This window comes from Panulirus ornatus, chromosome 47, assembly GCF_036320965.1.
Source record: "Panulirus ornatus isolate Po-2019 chromosome 47, ASM3632096v1, whole genome shotgun sequence".
Classification (NCBI taxonomy): Eukaryota; Metazoa; Arthropoda; class Malacostraca; order Decapoda; family Palinuridae; genus Panulirus; species Panulirus ornatus.
In genome coordinates this window covers 3,655,285-3,675,192 of record NC_092270.1, presented here as the reverse complement: position 1 = coordinate 3,675,192, position 19,908 = coordinate 3,655,285, and the positions used below count along the sequence as shown (strand labels likewise).

Here is a 19,908-nt window from a genome sequence, read left to right as displayed (position 1 = left end):
AAGAGGTCGTGCACTGTATACAAGTGCACGACCTCTTCATCCCTCAAGCACGACGGTACGAGCCGCGAGTATAATGACGACGGTGACCTCTAACCTAACCCTTAATGCTATGGTCAGAGAAACCAGGCCATCACACCCCAGGGGGTCGTGCGGTCGTGGTGCTCCTCATGAAGCCAGCCCTCGGGCTCAGGAGAACACATGACTTGGCTGAAGTTGTCTCCGTACGCCAGTTACAAGCCAGCGACGCCACCACTACCACCACCGCCGCGTCGCACGACTCACAAGCCCCCAGCTAACTCAAACTGCTGTGTATTAATAGGCGCCTCCATCACACTCGACTCTGGCTACGTCAGGGAGAAAATCGCCATTGTCTGAGAGAGTGACAGGAGCAGCGTGGCGGCAACCAACTTCCATTCTCTGTCATTATCAGTGGGTTTAAAAAACAACACACGAACACGTTTAGTTAAACGTTCATCTAGAAAAACTGTGCAGTTAAAAACTTTTAATTTTCTATCAACATTAACCCAGAACAGAAAGGGGAATGAAAAAAATAATCAGATATAATGTAAATATCATCATTCACTCATCTGAACACTCCGGTGCGACCTTCAAACACGACAACACGACCGGGTAGGTCCGAGAGCTTTGGCATCATCATAACCATGAGTCGTGACGTCGCCCTCAAGTGAACCTGATAAACTATATAGAAGGAAGACCATAACACTGCTGAAGGAAGGAAGACCATGACACTGCTGAAGGAAGACCATAACACTGCTGAAGGAAGGAGATCGTGACTGCTGAAAGAAGACCATAAGACTGTTGAAGGAAGACCATAAAACTGTTGGGGGAAGATCAACAGACTGATTGAGTGAGAGAGAGAGAGAGAGAGAGAGAGAGAGAGAGAGAGAGAGAGAGAGAGAGAGAGAGAGAGAGAGAGAGAGAGAGAGAGAGACTTGAAATCTGATGATGGAAGGATAACATGAGACCTCACAATCCAACTCACTCTCAGCACCAGTCGTGCAAAGTCCCGTCCATCCATCAGCGAAATTCCCCCCTGCAAATCTAAGGGCCTTACGTGCTTCTTACCTCTCCACATTACTTACCATATGGATGGATGTTCCCTCACTCTAAATCCATAAAGATATTCTCGTACTTTCTTTCCTACCCTAACGAATATATATATATATATATATATATATATATATATATATATATATATATATATATATATATATATATATAGGTTTATGAAAGAGACTATGATCACGAAAGGGTAAGAAGCTCAATCATGCATATGAGAAAGACAAGAGCGTACGTGAATGGGGTTGTGGGCGAGACACGCTACATATGAAAAGCGAAATCGCACTTGGCAACATCGTGAGGCACTCGTACGTCGCGTGAGAACACCAGGCTCATGACCGTTCTGCTGTATGATACCGAAGAAAAACATACCACGAGAAAAATAATGGTAAATAATGGGGATTATGTCGTTTTAGCACAGAGCGGGGCCTGTCATCGATCGAGCAAAATGGATTAAATGAATCTCGATGATGAGGTACGTGAGGCATTCACCAAAGGGAAGGGGGTGACAACCTGAGCATTATTGAGGTAGGTTCTGTCACTAGAGAGAGAGAGAGAGAGAGAGAGAGAGAGAGAGAGAGAGAGAGAGAGAGAGAGAGAGAGAGAGAGAATGCGGCGGTTGATAAAACTATGAAGGACGCGTGAGTAAGTGAACCGAAATATACACGAGTGGGCAAGGTACGCAACTGAATGCTCTCTTTACAGCTTTTAAAATGGGTACAGAGCGAGCATACGTTCCCTACGCGCGTGCGCCTTAACCCTAGGGGTACGACTTAAGACCTTGATTACGACGACTTAAACCCCTTAACTGCCAAAACGTGTGCCCTAGAGTGCGATGACTACCCATCGTACTCGAGGGTTGTCATCGAACTCATGGGGTTGCGCCGTGTCACCCGAGGAGCTTGAACCCAGCACGGTAGCGCACTCTCACCACGACTGTCTATCTTCTATTTCCGACAGGGGAAGCCCCTGTGACGTGATTATCATCTGATTAATAATGGTGTGTTCGTCTAAATCAACAGCGTGCCTCAAGGGCTGAGCAACTGAAGCGCATACAGCAGGGGACAGGTGGAGGCTAGCATAAGGAGTACGGACGGTAACAGTATGCGGACCCAGGTGGGCTCCAGGGGGTCCCATGAGACAGGAACAGCTGTCACGCAAAGACAAATCCAGAATCCGTTCCCATGATTATGTAAATAACTATAATCGTGTGTGTGTGTGTGTGTGTGTGTGTGTGTGTGTGTGTGTGTGTGTGTATGTATGTATGTATGTATGTATGTATGTATGTATGTATGTATGTATGTATATATATATATATATATATATATATATATATATATATATATAGTGATGCCTTTCAGCTCAAGAGTATCTTTCCTCTCACCCGTCAGGCTATATGAGCAAAACAGCCGGCCAATTAGAGCGTGGTTCAATACAATGACCAGAGGCATATATGGAAGAACTCCCACGACAATGTTCTGATGCCTGGCAAAGCGACCACTTCCAGCCCGGGAGGAACGGTAGGCTCCGCGATAGAACGCCACCTTCCTGGGAATGACGCCGTCAGTGAAGATGACAGTGGACAACTAGCTAAAAGTACAGTCATGTAAAAGAAAACGATGATCTGGAGATGCTCTGGCAGTTGAGATGGGTGATGCAATGTCGCGCGCGCGTGATTTTTATATTTGTGTTCCTCCGTCTCTTAACTTTTGATATATGAACCATATTTTCTTACAATTTACCTTTAAACATATATATTTATACACACAAGCCAAGTCAGGTACCAACATATCGGCCAGCTCGGAGCAGAGCATGGATGAGCAGGTGAGACTGGCTGTGGGTACAATGCCGCAACGACGGTTCGAATCCATGCAGGGTCCATGCGGACTCATGGTCAGTATATCACGGAAGTGTGTTGTATTGTGTTGTGTGTGTGTGTGTGTGTGTGTGTGTGTGTGTGTGTGTGTGTGTGTGCAAAAAATCGACATTATAACTTACAATGCACCCACAAAAAAAAAAAAAGCGAAACAAGCGATGAAAACGCAGGGAAAGTCGAGGCATCAAGAAGCTGCGAGATGAGCGGCGGGAGGACAAGAACCACCTGCTCCGACGGTACGTAAATCGTGAGGACTGAGTAGGCGACGAGGGGCCTTGATATAAAAAACCCTTGTGAGTGCAGCTCAAGGTACTCTGGGGCAGTAAACCAGGAAACGCTGTTGTACTATGCTAGAGAGAGAGAGAGAGAGAGAGAGAGAGAGAGAGAGAGAGAGAGAGAGAGAGAGACAGACAGAAACTGAGGAAGTGAAGAGCTAGAGACCACAGAAGTCCCAGCGTCGCCTGAGGAATGTTGGTGGTGCGTGGTGCAATGTGTGTGTGTGTGTGTGTGTGTGTGTGTGTGTGTGTGTGTTACGCGGTTGGGGGTGGGTGAAAACCTGGCCACCTGACAACTCACGTAAATATAAGAGATTCTTGAAAACCATCCGTGCGATTCTGAGACGCCATCCTGCCGGGACATGATCGACGACATGCAACGGGAAAATACAGCAAGATTCGAACTACAAGTTCCCCTGGTATCGGAGAGGGCACTTCATCCTTACATATCGGTGACGAGGCTTAATAATGGCTTATTTCCCTTCCTACAGAACAACGTGCTAGGATAGAACCATGTATGACCAGACCACGGTCAACAGTCCCAAGGGGAAAGAGGTCAATACCTGACCACAAACACATCACCTACAGATTCATGCGAATTTTCAGTGTACATAACTTTGTTTATCTATGATGTTTCTGAAAGTTACATTGTAGGCCATCTGCAACCGTCATTACCTTCTCACACAAAATACAAATGAAGAAATATGAGTATACAACCAAACACACACACACACACACACACACACACACACACACACACACACACACACAAGAACAGGATATCTACCTTACCTGTGTGTTAATCAGTGATAAATATATATATACCATTCAATGCTAAAACCTCACGATTCACTATTATAAATATATAAAAAACGACACTTCTTGTGTCCACGAAGATAAATCATGCAGCCCATTTGGATGCTTCCATGGCATCGTTATTAAAGCCACGTGATGGGTGCTTGGGCACACCATATATAGTGTGGAGGGCTGTAAGAGAAGTGGGAAGCAGTGTGAAGGTGTGGTGGGTAGTGAAGAGGTAGAGGACAGTTTGAAAGAGTGGAGGCCAGTGTGAAGGAGTGGAGCGCAATGTGAAGGGGTGGAGGACAATGTACGAATGGAGGGCAAGGGGCTGGTGTAGTGCAGAGTGAAGTTGCAGGAATTAGGGCCAGCGCCGGAGCCACCACGTCAACACCATCAAACACCCTAAACATTCATTGTTCTGGCTCAGTGGCATCACACAATCCTCACAACTTTCACTTCATAACAAGCAAATCTTCACCGCGGCCGCTCTCTTAGACGTGGCGTCCGTGTGGCGCTGGTCAATGCATCTACACATAAATCATGACAGTAGACTCTACTCACATGCTTAACTGCTGTGTCCTTCCTGAAGTTAGTAGAAGTCACCACGCGGAAGAGGGATGTCGCTGAAAAAATAAAAAGAAAATTTATAATCTGAAGGTTTAAAAGAAGAGGTATGTCATACGGCGAGGTATATGTATTAGTGTGCATGATTACTATTTGTGTGTTACGGGGAGAGAGTTTTATATTGGCGCTGCCCCATCTAAGACCTTGTATATGGACCATGTGTGTGTGTGTGTGTGTGTGTGTGTGTGTGTGTGTGTTCGGGATGGACAATACGTGTCCAAAATCATCACCATTTGGGAATTTTCAACCTAACCTCTTCTGCACAACGGTACAGCCCTTCGGTTTTAATGGCATGACCTTTGACCTGGACCATAAAATACCCAAGGGTCGTTACGTCGCGCTCAAGGGGTAAAGATATGATTAAAATACGATATGAAATATATGCACGAGGGGACAGTGTGTAATATGATAATTTCTAAGGCTTAAAGACAGTCTCAAATATGGGGGAGGGATGAAACAAGATACTGCATTCTCTGGTGTACAGCTAGTCTATTCTTCTTTTCTTTCAGATACTAAAAAACAAGGCTGCATTCTTTTTTTCCTACCTGAACTCCGGGCACATACAAAACCCTTCAACTAAGCCAGGCCATAAAAGGGAAAGAAAATAGACGGTGTTTTTGGGGTGAAAATCATTTTGGACAAAGAGACAGGTTTCAGCTGTCAGGTAAAACATATGGTATTATTGAAGATTAAGATAAAAATCATTGTGAAGACTTGTATAAAGTATGCCAGGGATGTTTAATCTAGCCCATTAAATCAGTTTTGATGGGACTGGGAGACCAGCAATCCTGACATGAAAGCACAACTTACATACAATACAGGAGAGCGAAAGGCGTACAAGGGATAAAGTGAGCTGGAGAGATATGGTATACAGGAGTAGGCGCGCTGTCAATGGACTGAACCAGGGAATATGATGCAGCCGAGAAAACCATGGAAAGAACTCTAGTGCCTGGATGATAGGGGACTGTGGTTTCGTTGCATTATACATAACATAGAGAACCGATGTGAGCGAATACCTCGCGATACCTCGCTTGGAACATGTCATATATATATATATATATATATATATATATATATATATATATATATATATATATATATATATATATATATCAGTAACAGAAGAAAAAGCATATACATATTCAACAAAACACCGCTGGAAGAAAAAAGACATGAGGCCCGATAAGAGCAGTGAACAAACTGCAAGTGATAACGCCACTCACCCAGATTAACAGTATTAGAAGGGTTGGGAAATATCGACCAGCAAGGTAAGATAAAAGTATAATCCCTACCACTGTGTTATCATTTACGTAAGATAAAATAAGCTCCCACATACTGTGACATATCCTGTCTAGCATGCATGTACACACATAGGAGGACCTCTCTTAAAACTTTACAAATCTTAAGTCAATTTCAAATAAGTAATTTTCTAGTACTGCTAACATGTAGAGTCTCCTCCTCGGTATCATCCAGCAAGAGGCTCTTATAATCTCAGCCGAGATTAATGAACAAGCAAAAGTTATGAAGCCATTGTTACGACAGTTTATGACCATCAACACACGACGCAGTTTCTTCAGTACACAACGGTTTTCCAAATCAGCCACTAACCAAGTGAATCAAGTTCATAAGGCATCTGTGACAAACTACTTCCACTTTATTTATGTAATATAGACATACATACTCCTAAACAGTGACCCCCGAACGTTATCCACGACCAGGCAAACCGCTTTTATGTTCTTGTCATGTGACATAATTCAAGGTTCAGGTTAGTGATGAATTTCCACACGTTTCCTGCTTCTTAAGTGACACTTAAATGTCTCATGCACATCGTGCGCAACGGTTTAATATGTTCTGAAACTATCACATCATGAGAGAAGTGTATACACTGAAAATATCAAGATCTCTTCAACACTGTCCAGTGTATCCTAGCCTAATTTCCATTAAACGTCCATTAAGTAACACACACAATCAAGAGGATAGACATACAAATTTTCAAAGATTATTACAAGGAAATATGTGTATGGAAAAAGTCTCCCTGAACGAGTGAATATAAATCAAGTACACGTCAGTCCAGACAATACAATACTCCCAAAGATGGAAATATTTGGCTCTCGTATGCCAGCAATCCAATTAACAGAGCTAGGCTCCAGTATACCTTGGATCCAAATCTGTTAACAATGATCTATGCCCAGCGAGCCTTTTTCGCACAAAATGTTCAATCAGCATGGAAAATACCTACTAATAATATAGCTAAGGCTTGTATATAATGCGCGTTATCAAAAATACAAAACTAACTTCTTCTTAGGTGTATTCTACAAGTTTACTCTTTGCATACTTTAGACCGAGTTAGGTTTATCTGGGATTATATTGGACTGGTCCAAGCCACGATAGTACCGATACTAGAAATAGTCTAACCTAACTCTCCTCGTGCCTATTTTCTTACACTGGCGCCCCTGTGATTATGCACGGGTACCTGAAAAAAAAAAAAAAGAAGTTAAACAATGCAAAAACGCCAAAAATTAATGTCAAAAGTTTCACGTAAATGAAAAGCGCTTTGCGTTGCCAGAAGTCCTGCCGCGAGTTTAAGATAAGGCAACAGAAAATGTCTTAAAAAAAAACCATATTTCTCTCTCTAATATATGTATGCTAAAAATTCTAACTTCCCTTCCTTCAGCACTCCTACCTGAACAGTACGTGCATACGAAAATCCATACGATTCCGTGCAGCAGAATTTAATCAGCTCGTCACCACAAGGAGTGCCTGTGGTGTAAGCACGAAGTTTTTACGTATTTTTGTTCTTGGGTCTCTAACAATGGGTCGAAACAAACACCCAGACAGAGCGCAAGGGTGACGACATATGTGTTATTCGGGCAGCGGAACAAAAAGTGAAGTTCCCGGAACTATTAACGCAAAGAAGACATCACTGAAAAATAGAACTTCTGATAACCTTCAGAGTGGAACTTTTTGATGTACTACAATACAACTCCAATCAAAACTGTTTTCGCATTCGAGGCCATCACATTCTACAGAAAGACACTTTTGCAAGGAGTGCTGTTCGTTCAATTACTGGGAGAACTCTTACCAAACTTCAGGGAACTTATATTTTCTCCTAACAAGATATTGCACAGTAGGTAAGTCCATCAAGTTGCATGTTAGCTAATTTTACGTAGTCAATATATTGAAAAAAAAATCTTGTTACTAACATGCGAGAATGCGAATCTTATTACCGAGCGTTGGCAAAATGCGGACAAAAACCGTAATTCCTTTTTCTATCTTAATCGGGGATGTAATATGACAGCACGATGCACTCGTGATCTGTATGAAAACATTAACATAGCTTCAGTCTAAGATCGAACCTTATGCTGACCTCTCAACTGAAAAAAATCGAAATTTATCTTTCCCTTCTTAAATTCTTACCTTAAAGCTAACATACAGCCAAGCACTAGAATGTTCGACAGGTGTTTACGAATACAAGAAAGCTGCTTTTGGCACAGGGTCACAGAAACCAAGTAACATCATTGGAATTTTACAAGTTCCACCCGCATAGTGTGAACTAGGAGCAGTGGTTTTCACACCACCAGTGGTATGCACCACATATAAGGTGTAGACCTGAGCTATGGTTCTCATGCCATTAATGCACACCATACTTGTATAATCAGTTACGATGATTAAGGCAAGTCTTACCCTAAGGCAATGCAGCTGACCTCATGATCTTGACCTAACTCTGTCGATGTCGCACCAACGCAGACAAGGCTGGCAAACCTGTACCATGTTTAAAGTTTCTAACTTCAAGTTCGGCATTAAAGATTTTAAGAATTTAATGACATAGTACTGATCAGTATACCATGACAATCACAGACCTGGGCACCAAGTCGTCTTATACATCACGTCTTAGACTGATTGAAACATGTACGTGTACATTCATAGTCCTATAAGCTAGTGTACTCTGTAGGGTGAAGGGCGTGGGTGGAGGCGAAAATGCATGATGGATTGTTCAGGTAAAGATGCAAGACGAACATGGGTCAGGTACTACTACCCAAAGGGTTCTCAACTATGCGTGGGCATGTAAGAGTGGTGGGCGATGAGACAGACGGGTGATGCGCGGGTGGGAGCGACAAGCCATGTGTGGTGGACGCAGCTGACGCGTGGCAGAGAGGTGGCCATGTGTGGTGGGGTTGACGAGGCCGCACGAGACAACGATGCACTGTCATGTCAGAGTACAATACAGCAATATTTATAGTTCATGAGATTAGAACATCTGTAGATCTCCATGGACATAGCGGAAGAAAGTGTAATTATGTAAAGCTCTTGCGACATGTTAAAAATTTATTTTACCACCCACCGGCAGATGATCATTTCTAGGTGATAAAAGTAGCCATGATCTCAAATGAACAGCCTTTAAACGAGACAGTTAGCAGTTTATATGTATGTTGCATTAACACACAAACTAAAAGCAATCAAGTAAACACTAAAATCTAACGCGAACCCTGTAAAACATTACAGTACAGCTGACTTCAATATACTTGTATTCTACATACTCTTTTACAGTGATATGACGCTGCAAAACTCTCTCCCAGCACTTGACATAAATTCCTGGAGGTTTTAGCGCCCGACAAGCTAAGAGCAAAGTTAAAATCAGCACAAGAACCTACATGTCAGTATAACTAATATATACAATATGTAGGACAAATTCTTTTCTTGTACTAAAATAAGCCTTGTAGAGGTAACCACAATCGACAAGGAAAAAGACGTAAAAAAGTAATAAGAAATAAAAAGGAAAATATTAGCTGACACTTCGTGGTTACCTAGTGCTCACTGAGTGGCCCAACTCAAGTGATTTACTATTTGTGTGTGAAGGGGAGAGAGTTTTACACTCGTACTGTCCGTCTCTTACCATGTGTACCTTGTCTTTATTCTTATGTACACACACACACACACACACACACACCCTAACCTATGCCAGGTACTCATCGAACTACCCCTCGGGGACGATGAACTGTGGACTTGCTGCCGCGACCAGAATTCGAGCCGATGTGGGTTACAGTCCAGGTGGCCCATGCATGCACGACGGTCAGTTACGCTAACCAATATATTGACGACGGAGCGTTCATGTTAATTTACGCTTTAAGACTGTAAATGTGTACCGACAATATACATAAAAACTCGTATATTTCCAAGTATGAAAAATAAAGAGGTTATTTCTAATTACCTACCTTAGCGTTTCACATCATAATTAATGATCATTAAACACAGCGATCAACTAATTCTCAGGCACTAATGTCTCAATCATTTTCAGTGTAATACACCACCAAAACAGATTGAATAACTCGTTTATCTTAACGTCCATGTCCGTGTATGAAGAAAATTACTGTGCTTGAGGGCAACAGTAAGTTCATAAGCATAAAACAACCCATGTCATACAACCACAAACTTTCATCCTTCATAAATAACTTGAATGAGGTTTGTAGATCTCAAACCTCATCCAAATGTCGAACTTAGCTCGGACTTAAACTAGTCACCATCAGATCCAGTTTTAGTGTCTCCCCACTCACTAATGTCTGGTTCTGCACAGGAAAGTTTTGGCTAACTTCCCAGAATGAGAAAAAAAAATGCATATAACCCTTGGCAGGATCAGCAACTTAACCACCGTGTTAAGATTTTCCTTGTACACAGGAAAGTTTTAGCTAACTTCTCAAAATATGAAAAAAAAAAAAAAATACATATAACCCTTGGTAGGATCACAAAGTAACCTTAACCGTGTTAAGATTTTCCTTGCACACTGGCCTAATTCAAAAATCATATATCTTATGATTTCCCTATAAATATCATCCATTGAACAAAAGCAACGAAACCATGGAGTCATGTCTTACTTCATCAAATGGAAGCGTGTTAAGTCACATAAGACGACAGCCGGGTGTAGTCACGTCCTCAAAGAACAGTAATTACGCCTGGTAAACCTACATCTCGTCGGCGGTGGCCAGACCACACTCGTAATCAACTTTTCCGTCTATTTTGAGGTTCTCTGCCTCCAAGACTCACCTGGTCAATCAAAAAAGGCAGCCCGAAAACTTGATATTCAAATCAACTCTGCTTATCACATATACACTGTAAGTATCTAACAAATATTCCTGTAATTTTCTACTAACTGGTCAGCATCCCGTAAAATATCTGCAAGCTGTGTTGACATGTTTTTGCTCCCAGGATGTTTGCACTTTTAAACTTGGTCTTTCATTACACGGATTCTCTTTAGAGTTATACCGCAGTCTTCCATATACAGTATACATTTCCAATAATTACTTCCGAGTGTTCATCAGGGACCATATTTTCCTCATACTCAGCTGGCCCTCCCTATACGCTGCACACAGTGTAGGGCCCCGACCGATATAGGGGGCCCCCTAGTACCGACCGTATATGGTAGCATTCAAAAAGCATATAATACTAATTTTTTCATTTCTTTAAGGCATACCTCACGATTCAGGGGTAGTTTGAAGGATGGAAGGGTCCCCAATAGCCTTATATACCAATCGTAATTCTCGCCTGTCTAACTTCCCGTGAATAAATTGAGAGGATTCACCTGTTTCTAAAGTATTCACTCTGTTCACTCTAACTCAGCAGTTTCATTAGACTTAAAGGTGATGTTCCATCAAAAAATATCTTAGTTAATTAATAAGTGCACTGAAATTTCTACGACTGGCACTCTTTCCAGTTTTGAAGGTTTTTTCCCCAGTCCAGCCTAACATCTTTGAAGCGACAACTGCAAAGTTGTGCTCGCTCCGAAAATTTCATGCCGTAATCAATACCTCAACTTTCCCCTCTCTTGAGAACAAACCTCTGAAATCTGAACTCTCTTCCATAAAATGCGTGTCTGCGTGTGTTCTGTATGCTTCAATTTCAATTCAACAATGGGAAGGAGATAAAACTTTCCTGCGCTGATGAGCATGTTTATTTTACTGAACACTGCGCCCGCTGAAACACATGATTGATAATACCAGTTGTAACCATGTCGACAAAATGTACGTACAGACATTCTGGTATCACTTGCAAGCGATATATACAATTGTGTTTATGTTTACCCAAGTATGAGACAGTGAAACAAGAGCAGCAAGATCAGTTCCCTTGGGGTAAAGCGCTTTCGCCGGGAGCCAACTGACACCGACTAGTTTATATGATGGGATTTCTTGATTGATGGTCAAGCTCACCATTCTTACAAGTTCCAAAAATTACATACACATCGCGATGCTCAATATTAATTCACTACCAACTAATTAAAGTATAAATAAGAATAGAGATCTACAAGCACTATCAAGCATCACCATTAGCTCATAAAGAATTGAACGGTAATAAGTTTTAATAAAACTAAAATTGTATACCCATTAATAAGTTATTGAAACTCTCATATAATTGGTCAAGGGTTAAGGAAAGGGAGAACTGCACAAGAAAATCATGAAAAATTGAGCCGAGTGAAAAGAATAATGGCAAGACTGACCCAAGGGTAGAGCGTGTTGTAATGACTACACGAGGGGGGGGGCACTTATACATAATACAACAAGCTTCTAAATGGATGAAAAACAGAGGGCTTAGTGATTTCAAGTATTTGGGAAGGTGAAACAGAAAGTAAAAAGACACTAAACTAGCAATGATAATGTCATCACTCACTGTATGTAAGAAGAGCAACACAGGAAAGAAGTCCTGTACATGAACTGCCAGGGTCATTAAAGGCCGTCAAGGTCAAGTTACAACCAGCACCCGAGAAATCTTTAAAGCCTTACTCAGGCGTTTGGGATAATTCTATGACCTCATACAGTTTATGGGCTTTGCACAAAAAATACTAAAAATATCAAGTGGTACAGATTTTTAATTTGAACGACGACAAACAAGTGGGAACATACAATAGGAACAAAAAGGGAAGACCAGTGAAGATCATTTTATGAAAAAGGAGCAACCAGAAGGGTTAGAAAAAACTTGTACCAAAAAGAAACTAACATTGCACTCATTAATTGAAAAATAAAAAGTTCACAAGAAGGCTGAAAAAATACAAACAATACAGAAGGAAAAATCAAGAAAGAAAACCAAGAAACCAGAAACTAGGCCTGTCACCCACAATACTAACAAGGATTCAGAACACTCACTAAGAACAATAAAAATATGGCAGCATATGTCTAAATGAAATCTGTTCCTGGTATTTACTTTTCCACCACAGAAAGTGCAAAGCAGACCATCACACACATGGATTGTAATTAATACTTCTAAAAGTCATGTGTCCATGAAAAACCTGCTAGCATGAGCAACAATTTGGTGAGAGAAAAAGTTTTAAATAAGTTCAGTAACCATTTCATTTTTCAACAGAATTGCGATTATTCAAAGAAAATATTAATGCTGGATATTTCACACAATCAGTATTTGAATTTCAATTCAGTAAAAGATATGCATTTGTGTTTATCTAATGTGCATCATCTGAAATGGAAATTTTACACCAGAAAGATTGCTAAATAATTACAGAACATACAACATGCAGTTCAATAGTCACAAGTGTGGTAAAGGAAAAGGGCATTTCATGGAATCCAGATGGCAAAAATGGAAAGTCTAAAAAGTAATTTTTCATACTTAACAATCTTAGGACAACACGACATTCATATAAAAGGCACAAAAGAAGATCTATTATCAATGTGGATCAAAGCAATTTGTAACAGTTTGTACCTTAGATGAAGATCAGAGGGTCAACGTTTTCAGTAATGATGATTTTGCACCAGTATGAATCCCTGAAATACAGAATAAACACAATGAAAGTAATAGTTAATAAGAGTGAAAACTTAAATACAAAAAATGAAAAATAAAACATACAAGATAGTAATAACAAGGGTAACTAAGTAGACAATGAGGATATAATCCTGCGCCTTTAAATGCAATGTCTTGATACAGTACGTACTTTGACAGAAAGAAAACATTTACGAAAAGATGGAAATTGAATTACAAGAAAACAGTCTCAGGCACACAATACCGAAAAATAAGTGCATAAAATTGTAAGGTGACGTGAAGCAATCATCAAACAACCTCATACAAGAAAGTATACTGTAAAATGTAAAAGTGTACAAGTATATGATGTCAAAAGGATATGTACATGGCAAAGGGAAAGTGATGATGTCTCAAAGCAACTAAATGTTGAAACTAATGAAACATATCTCAGTACTAATAACTCAAGTGAACTGTCTAGCTTCTGGATGAATTGCTAGGCAGTGCTCAGTCCAGGGACAAACCTAAGGTAAAATGAATATCAAGAGGAATGAATAAAAAAGTTGCAGCTGACACCAACAGCTAAATCAACATGGGAAGTGGTATTTAGACAAAGAACATCATTACTGTAAGTCTTTTATACTACTTCTCACTGCTGAAAACTTCAGCATAATCAGTTCAAATAATACAAATAAGGGCATGAATTTAGTGACACTCATCAAATATTAAAAGTATCTGAGGGAAGATATGGAGATATAAATTTATGACCGAGCTAGGCCAAGATATACTAAGCATAGTACATATTTCATCATATGATCACTGTGTGGCAACAAGCAACAGGAGGATGGGCTGTTGAGATCTCCATTTCTTTTCGACATTACCAAGTCTTGGAACTCTTTACCTTCTCATGTTTTTCCTAATAGCAATAACCTAGCCTTAAAAAGCAGACTTTCCTCTTCCCCCAAAACATTTCAATTATCCCTCTTCTTCTTGCCTTACATCTCCATCTCCCAAGCCTTTATTTATATTTCATCTAAGGCCTATTATCAACCAGGGCTTCTATCCATGACCGAGGTCTTAAAAAAGTACACAAAAACAGTAGCATGTTGAATTCCAACAACCATGACTTAATGGTTATGCACGAACAGATGAACAACAGACAAAGAAAAATAAGTATAAAACTCATAAAATCAAGGGAAATGTATTGGTTCATTTGTTCAAGAAAGAAAAGATTACATACTGGAAACATTATACAGAGAGTAAGTGCCAGAAACATTATAATGAGGGTATTCAAATATATATATGTTACCGGCCATTTTATGCTACTTTATATTACATAGCTCAATCAGCATTTTCCTTCAGATAAATGCATGTGCGAATTGCTGAGATGATTCGAGAGTTGGGAAATGAGGTATAAGATAATGAAATACTGAATGGAAAATTATCAACTTCATTCATATGATAAATTTCTTAATGATGCTACAAGCTTGGTAGCCGTTTTATTCTGTTCATCTTAATACCGAACTTATCATTTTAACAAATTCAGTAGCTCCTTTATCATATTCTTAAAAGAAGATTCACTTATTATTATGTATATCTTTCACACATCTTTAGTTTTTTTGGTCAGTCCCATCTCTGCCATTCCAAATAAGGTCAGAAAGATTAAAAGTATGGCTTAAGGCACAGCAGTCTCACTAATCTGAATTAGTATCATTACAACAAAATCATAATCAATTAACTATCAACCAGCATATCATCTTTACATCCATTCCCATAGGTAAATGAAGTTCAAACATGTACCTTTCCAGGAAATAAATTTTGCAGTACAATACTGAAATGCCCAGATTTTTAACAAAGTTGTATAGTATATAGCAAATGGAAAAACACCAAAAACAACTTGGACCTGGAAAACATGAGAAAGGGAGATGTGCAAAATAAATTGGTCCTTACTAAGAAAGCTTTACACTGACAGGAGCAAGGTTGTTTGGAACAATTCCTATATCAGTTGAAAAAAAAAATAGTGCTGCACGCATTGTAAATATGGATCTTGTTTTACAGAAGTGAGTAAAATGTTCCTGCCAAAAAAAATTACATGATTCTTGTTACATTGAATATCATGTATTCTATGGCAAGTGCAGTGCGAAAATGCACTTTCTTGAAATGGAGACCAAATCTTTGATAACATAAAGAACTTGAAATCTAGAAAATTTAAAAATATAAAACAAAAACAAAAAATCTGACAAGTCTTTCATTATGTGAGTCTACCTTAGCAAAATACATAAGCAAACATATTAACACATCTTACCAAAGACAGCACATAAAGTACATACAAATATTTATTTCCAGCAAATTGTGGGATATAACTACACTGAAAAGTGACATTAAAAAATTTTCAATAGCAATATTAAAAATATAAAAACCTCTAAAATAATCCATCAATTGATAGTGGCTGGCAACTACATTACTTTGTTAAAATCAATACTCAAAATAGGAATGAAAAATGTTGTAAATACAATACTTCAGCAAAGTCTGAGCCACTCTCCTATATGTACCTTAAATACAGTACAGAGTATTATATCTTTACTGGTATGTACTATGAAGATGACTCTTGAGATCATATGTTAGAACAAGTGCTAGTATAGCAAACTGCTCAATTCAGCCACCCCCCTCAAAAAATACTTCATATGCACAGGTCTAACCTTGATGTAGGCACAGGTTTCTTTTATTTGTCTTTTACTACAGAACAAAAATGAATACCCAAAGAATCTTTTAAGCCTAAACCAATCTTCAAATTCCCTTATGTTTTATGTTAGGAAGGCTACAGCTTTTAAAGTTCAGACTAACTGACACTTCATTTTGCCTATCCCAAAGTATTATTTGTGTTTCACAAAAAAAAAAAAACTACATGGTATCATGTGGACTAATGAATCCCAAGAAAAATAACTTTCTATATCAACATATGACAAAACAAGGCTAGATGTAACCCAAACAAAATACAGCATTTCTTAATAATTATGCCTGATAACTCTCTTGCAATATAGTTTTAGATGTCTCCCAGAAAACTACATTTACAGTACTATTAGACAGTGTTACCTGGTATTCAAGTTAAAACTAAGGCATTCATTTATATGAAAGAGATTTGCTCATCTAGCTGTAGGTTTACAGTAACAAGAACTAAATCTCTTAAGTTATACTATGATTTCAAGAATTGATTTCAAGAATAACAACTAATGAGACTACCTCAAGGAAGATCTAGTTTCAAATCAGTCTAAACTTTTTTTTACTGATTAGTATAACAACTGTGAATGACCATAATTTTTTTTAACTACAAGTATGCAAAAAAATAAATTCTTAACACTAATAACCTCGGTAAAACACTGTTTTAGGTCAGTGAAACTGTAGTTAAACCAAGATTAACATCGTCGCCAACAGACATTGACAGAAGCAATCTTTCAAAATGTAACCTGAAGGTTGACACAGTTTGCATAACCCTGCTGAACACCCGGGCAAAATACTCGGTACATTTCAAGTGGAGTGATACAGATATACCGAGAAATATGTATCTCTGGTGACCATATTCACCAGAGATGGCAAGATTCTGATATTTGTGGCAAGAGCGGTATCTCATAATTGCTGATGTTATCACCAACACACGGGAAAATACTGATGTAAAAATGACCCCATTTATCATGTAGCAATAGTACAGAAAATCTAAACACACAATACAGCAGTGTTTCAAAAAGTTATACACAAAACGCTACCGCACCTTGGGGTAAATGACTTCATTATGCAATTAGCGACATCAAACCGAGCAAAACTACCTTAGTAATTAGGTTACGTCAATCAACACCCTCTCGGTAAAGATTGTTACCTTTACATAAGCTTAGAAGAAAGATACATAGTTCCAATACCTATACATAATGCAAACACACTACTCTAAAACTAATACAATATGGAAAGCTTGAGCTGTCTGGCCAAACGTCAGTTACCTTCCACCAGGACTTCTCCCAGCACGTCAAACACTTGAGGTTGCACACGTTATTTGATAATTCTATATGCATAATCCTTACTTATATTCTAATACCATTTGCATCAGGCAAAGAATACTTACTGAATTAGTAAAATGATGTCCCTGGGAAAAATCAAAGTTCCTTTACGCAAAGTAACACACAACAATTCCAGCCAACGGTAGAGCAGCTCCTCACTCACAGACCGTACGAATAATACTGACGTAAATGTGCTGCAGGCCAAGTGTAGTCGTGGAGGTGAGACAAGTGACGAACGCAGCCGCGCTCGAGCAACCATACACTTTAATGCCAGTGATTACGCCTTCCAGATTGTTATACAGTTACGTTTAGATAATTATTTGTTCACAAATCACATAATCTGGTTCAACTTAATTACATAAAAATATCGTTGTGAGATCAGAAAAATCAACACATGCCTACGGGTTCTGTCAGGCCTTTCTCTAACCCAGATGTATGTGGTATGGCGTTCGGCGTTCATTCTGTTGTACAGTTAATGTTATATGAAGTTAAGGAGAAAAATTCTGATAAATTTTGCATTGTAGTGGCTGGAAAATTTAAAAAAAAAATGCAGGTCTTCATTCACACTGGATTGTTATTAGACATTAAGTAATGCTCCAAATAATTGCAGTAAGATCTTATAGATAATGAAAACAATTAATACAAATTGTGTGAAATAAAGTCATTTATCACATGTATGCATTTTTCTTTATTTGAAATACCCGCAGACAATGTCCTGACATCTAGTGGGAGTGCCATAAGTTGGTTGTCATGGAAACGCTGTCACGAACTGTAAACAAATATAACGTACAAGACTGGATTAAATAACGTGATATTTCTGTGTTTTTTGGTTTAATAATTCAAAAGTAGACAAGGGAAAGCTGAGTAAACTTTACTGATGATGAGTAGAATAAGTAATGACATCAAATATCAGGAGAGGATGACTTAGGCATTAAACTTCGTTACATAAAACAGTAGACAAACTAGCAATTGGTGATAAGCCCAGATACTTCGCCTCATTTTGATGTTCTCGCTTATTTGTTCAAGAGTAACATCTTGTTTATAAAAAGAGGTGGCATCTGGGCTCTTTGATATAAAAAATGTGTCAACTTCCGAATATATGTCAAGGCATATCCGATTTTTAACAGAAAATACACCCTTTAACTCTGAGACGGAACACGAGTGCATAGAAAACAACAGTGAAGGATTGTATAACAAACTGTGCTCTTGTGTTTAGTGAAGAATCAACATGGAGGCGTACACTGTGGTGGGACGAATTGGAGAAGGTGCTCATGGCGTGGTCGTGCGGGCGAAGCATAACCTGACTGGGCAGATGGTGGCACTGAAGAAGATACCACTACGTAGGCTGGATCAAGGGATGCCCACGACAGCACTGAGGGAGATCAAAGCTCTCCAGGAAATCAACTCGCAACACGTAAGCAGACATCATGGAATTCTTCATAAGTGGATAACGGAAAGATGTATGTATGGCCGTTATGACAATAAGTGATTTATTTATGTGTTCGTGATGAACTAATAAAGCACTGATTCATCAACTATTTGTATACTACATAAAAATTTTTCCCTCTAACAAAATGAATATAATTTCAGTGCCTAAATATACAAGCAAAGTAAAAAATGAAATAACCATATGCAAACATTATATACATAATTAGTTTACCAAATGGCGTCTTAACTATGTATCTTCGTTGTATATCAACTGACAGTTATATTCACTTGTTGTATCTCCCCTGATGATGTGATTATTACCCGAAAGTGCACTTGGGAACTTACCGTGTTTCATTTCCCCGTGGACTCACAGGAATATATATATATATATACATATATGTGTGTGTGTGTGTGTGTGTGTGTGTGTGTGTGTGTGTGTGTGTGTAATTTCCATCCATACCAGAGTTTTTATACACAAAAAATATGGTATTAATGGAAGACCAGTCAATTGTACGAAGATAATTCATGGTTTTTCTCATGTACTGGTTACAGTATTCGTATGTAGATCACACTTTGGATGTGGCTGTGGTCAACGTTCTATTATATTAAAAACCACTAAAGACAGCATTCATTACCAAACATTCTCTAGCGAACATTACTGCCTCCGGTAATAGGATATATATATATATATATATATATATATATATATATATATATATATATATATATATATATATATATATATATATATATATATATATGAATAGCTGATAATAACTGAAAAATATTGATTCATGAGCTGGGTGTCTTGGCGTTGAAGGTGTGTAGTGTCAGCAGCCTGGCCGGGCACTGCAAACTGCCGCAGTGAGTCACCAGCGGTATTGTTAGCACCAGTGATGCACCACTTGCCTCCCTTGGCCATTATGCTCACATAATCTTGTTAGGTCAATCAAATACTTAACCTGAATATATATATATATATATATATATATATATATATATATATATATATATATATATATATATATATTCAAAGACCGATGCATAC

General features: G+C 38.9%; 2 protein-coding genes across 6 annotated transcripts in view; one reads left to right on the top strand and one right to left on the bottom strand.

The window, feature by feature from the left end:
- Window positions 1–17,643, bottom strand: part of LOC139763444 (phospholipid-transporting ATPase VD) — a 125,657-nt gene extending 108,014 nt beyond the window's left edge. For 3 of the 4 annotated variants that reach the window (XR_011716152.1, XR_011716153.1, XM_071689491.1), the window contains exons 1-3: window positions 17,498–17,643; window positions 13,354–13,415; window positions 4,594–4,655 (exon numbers count right to left, since the gene is read on the bottom strand). The gene's annotated coding sequence lies outside the window, so the exon portion shown is untranslated. The remainder of the gene's footprint in view (window positions 1–4,593; window positions 4,656–13,353; window positions 13,416–17,497) is intronic. The other variant, XM_071689492.1, reaches the window with a different exon arrangement.
- A 1,017-nt stretch (window positions 17,644–18,660) lies between these two features.
- Window positions 18,661–19,908, top strand: part of LOC139763445 (cyclin-dependent kinase 20-like) — an 11,699-nt gene continuing 10,451 nt past the window's right edge. For both annotated transcript variants that reach the window (XM_071689494.1, XM_071689493.1), the window contains exon 1: window positions 18,661–18,846. In XM_071689494.1, the coding sequence (XP_071545595.1) occupies window positions 18,661–18,846 (186 nt within the window). The remainder of the gene's footprint in view (window positions 18,847–19,908) is intronic.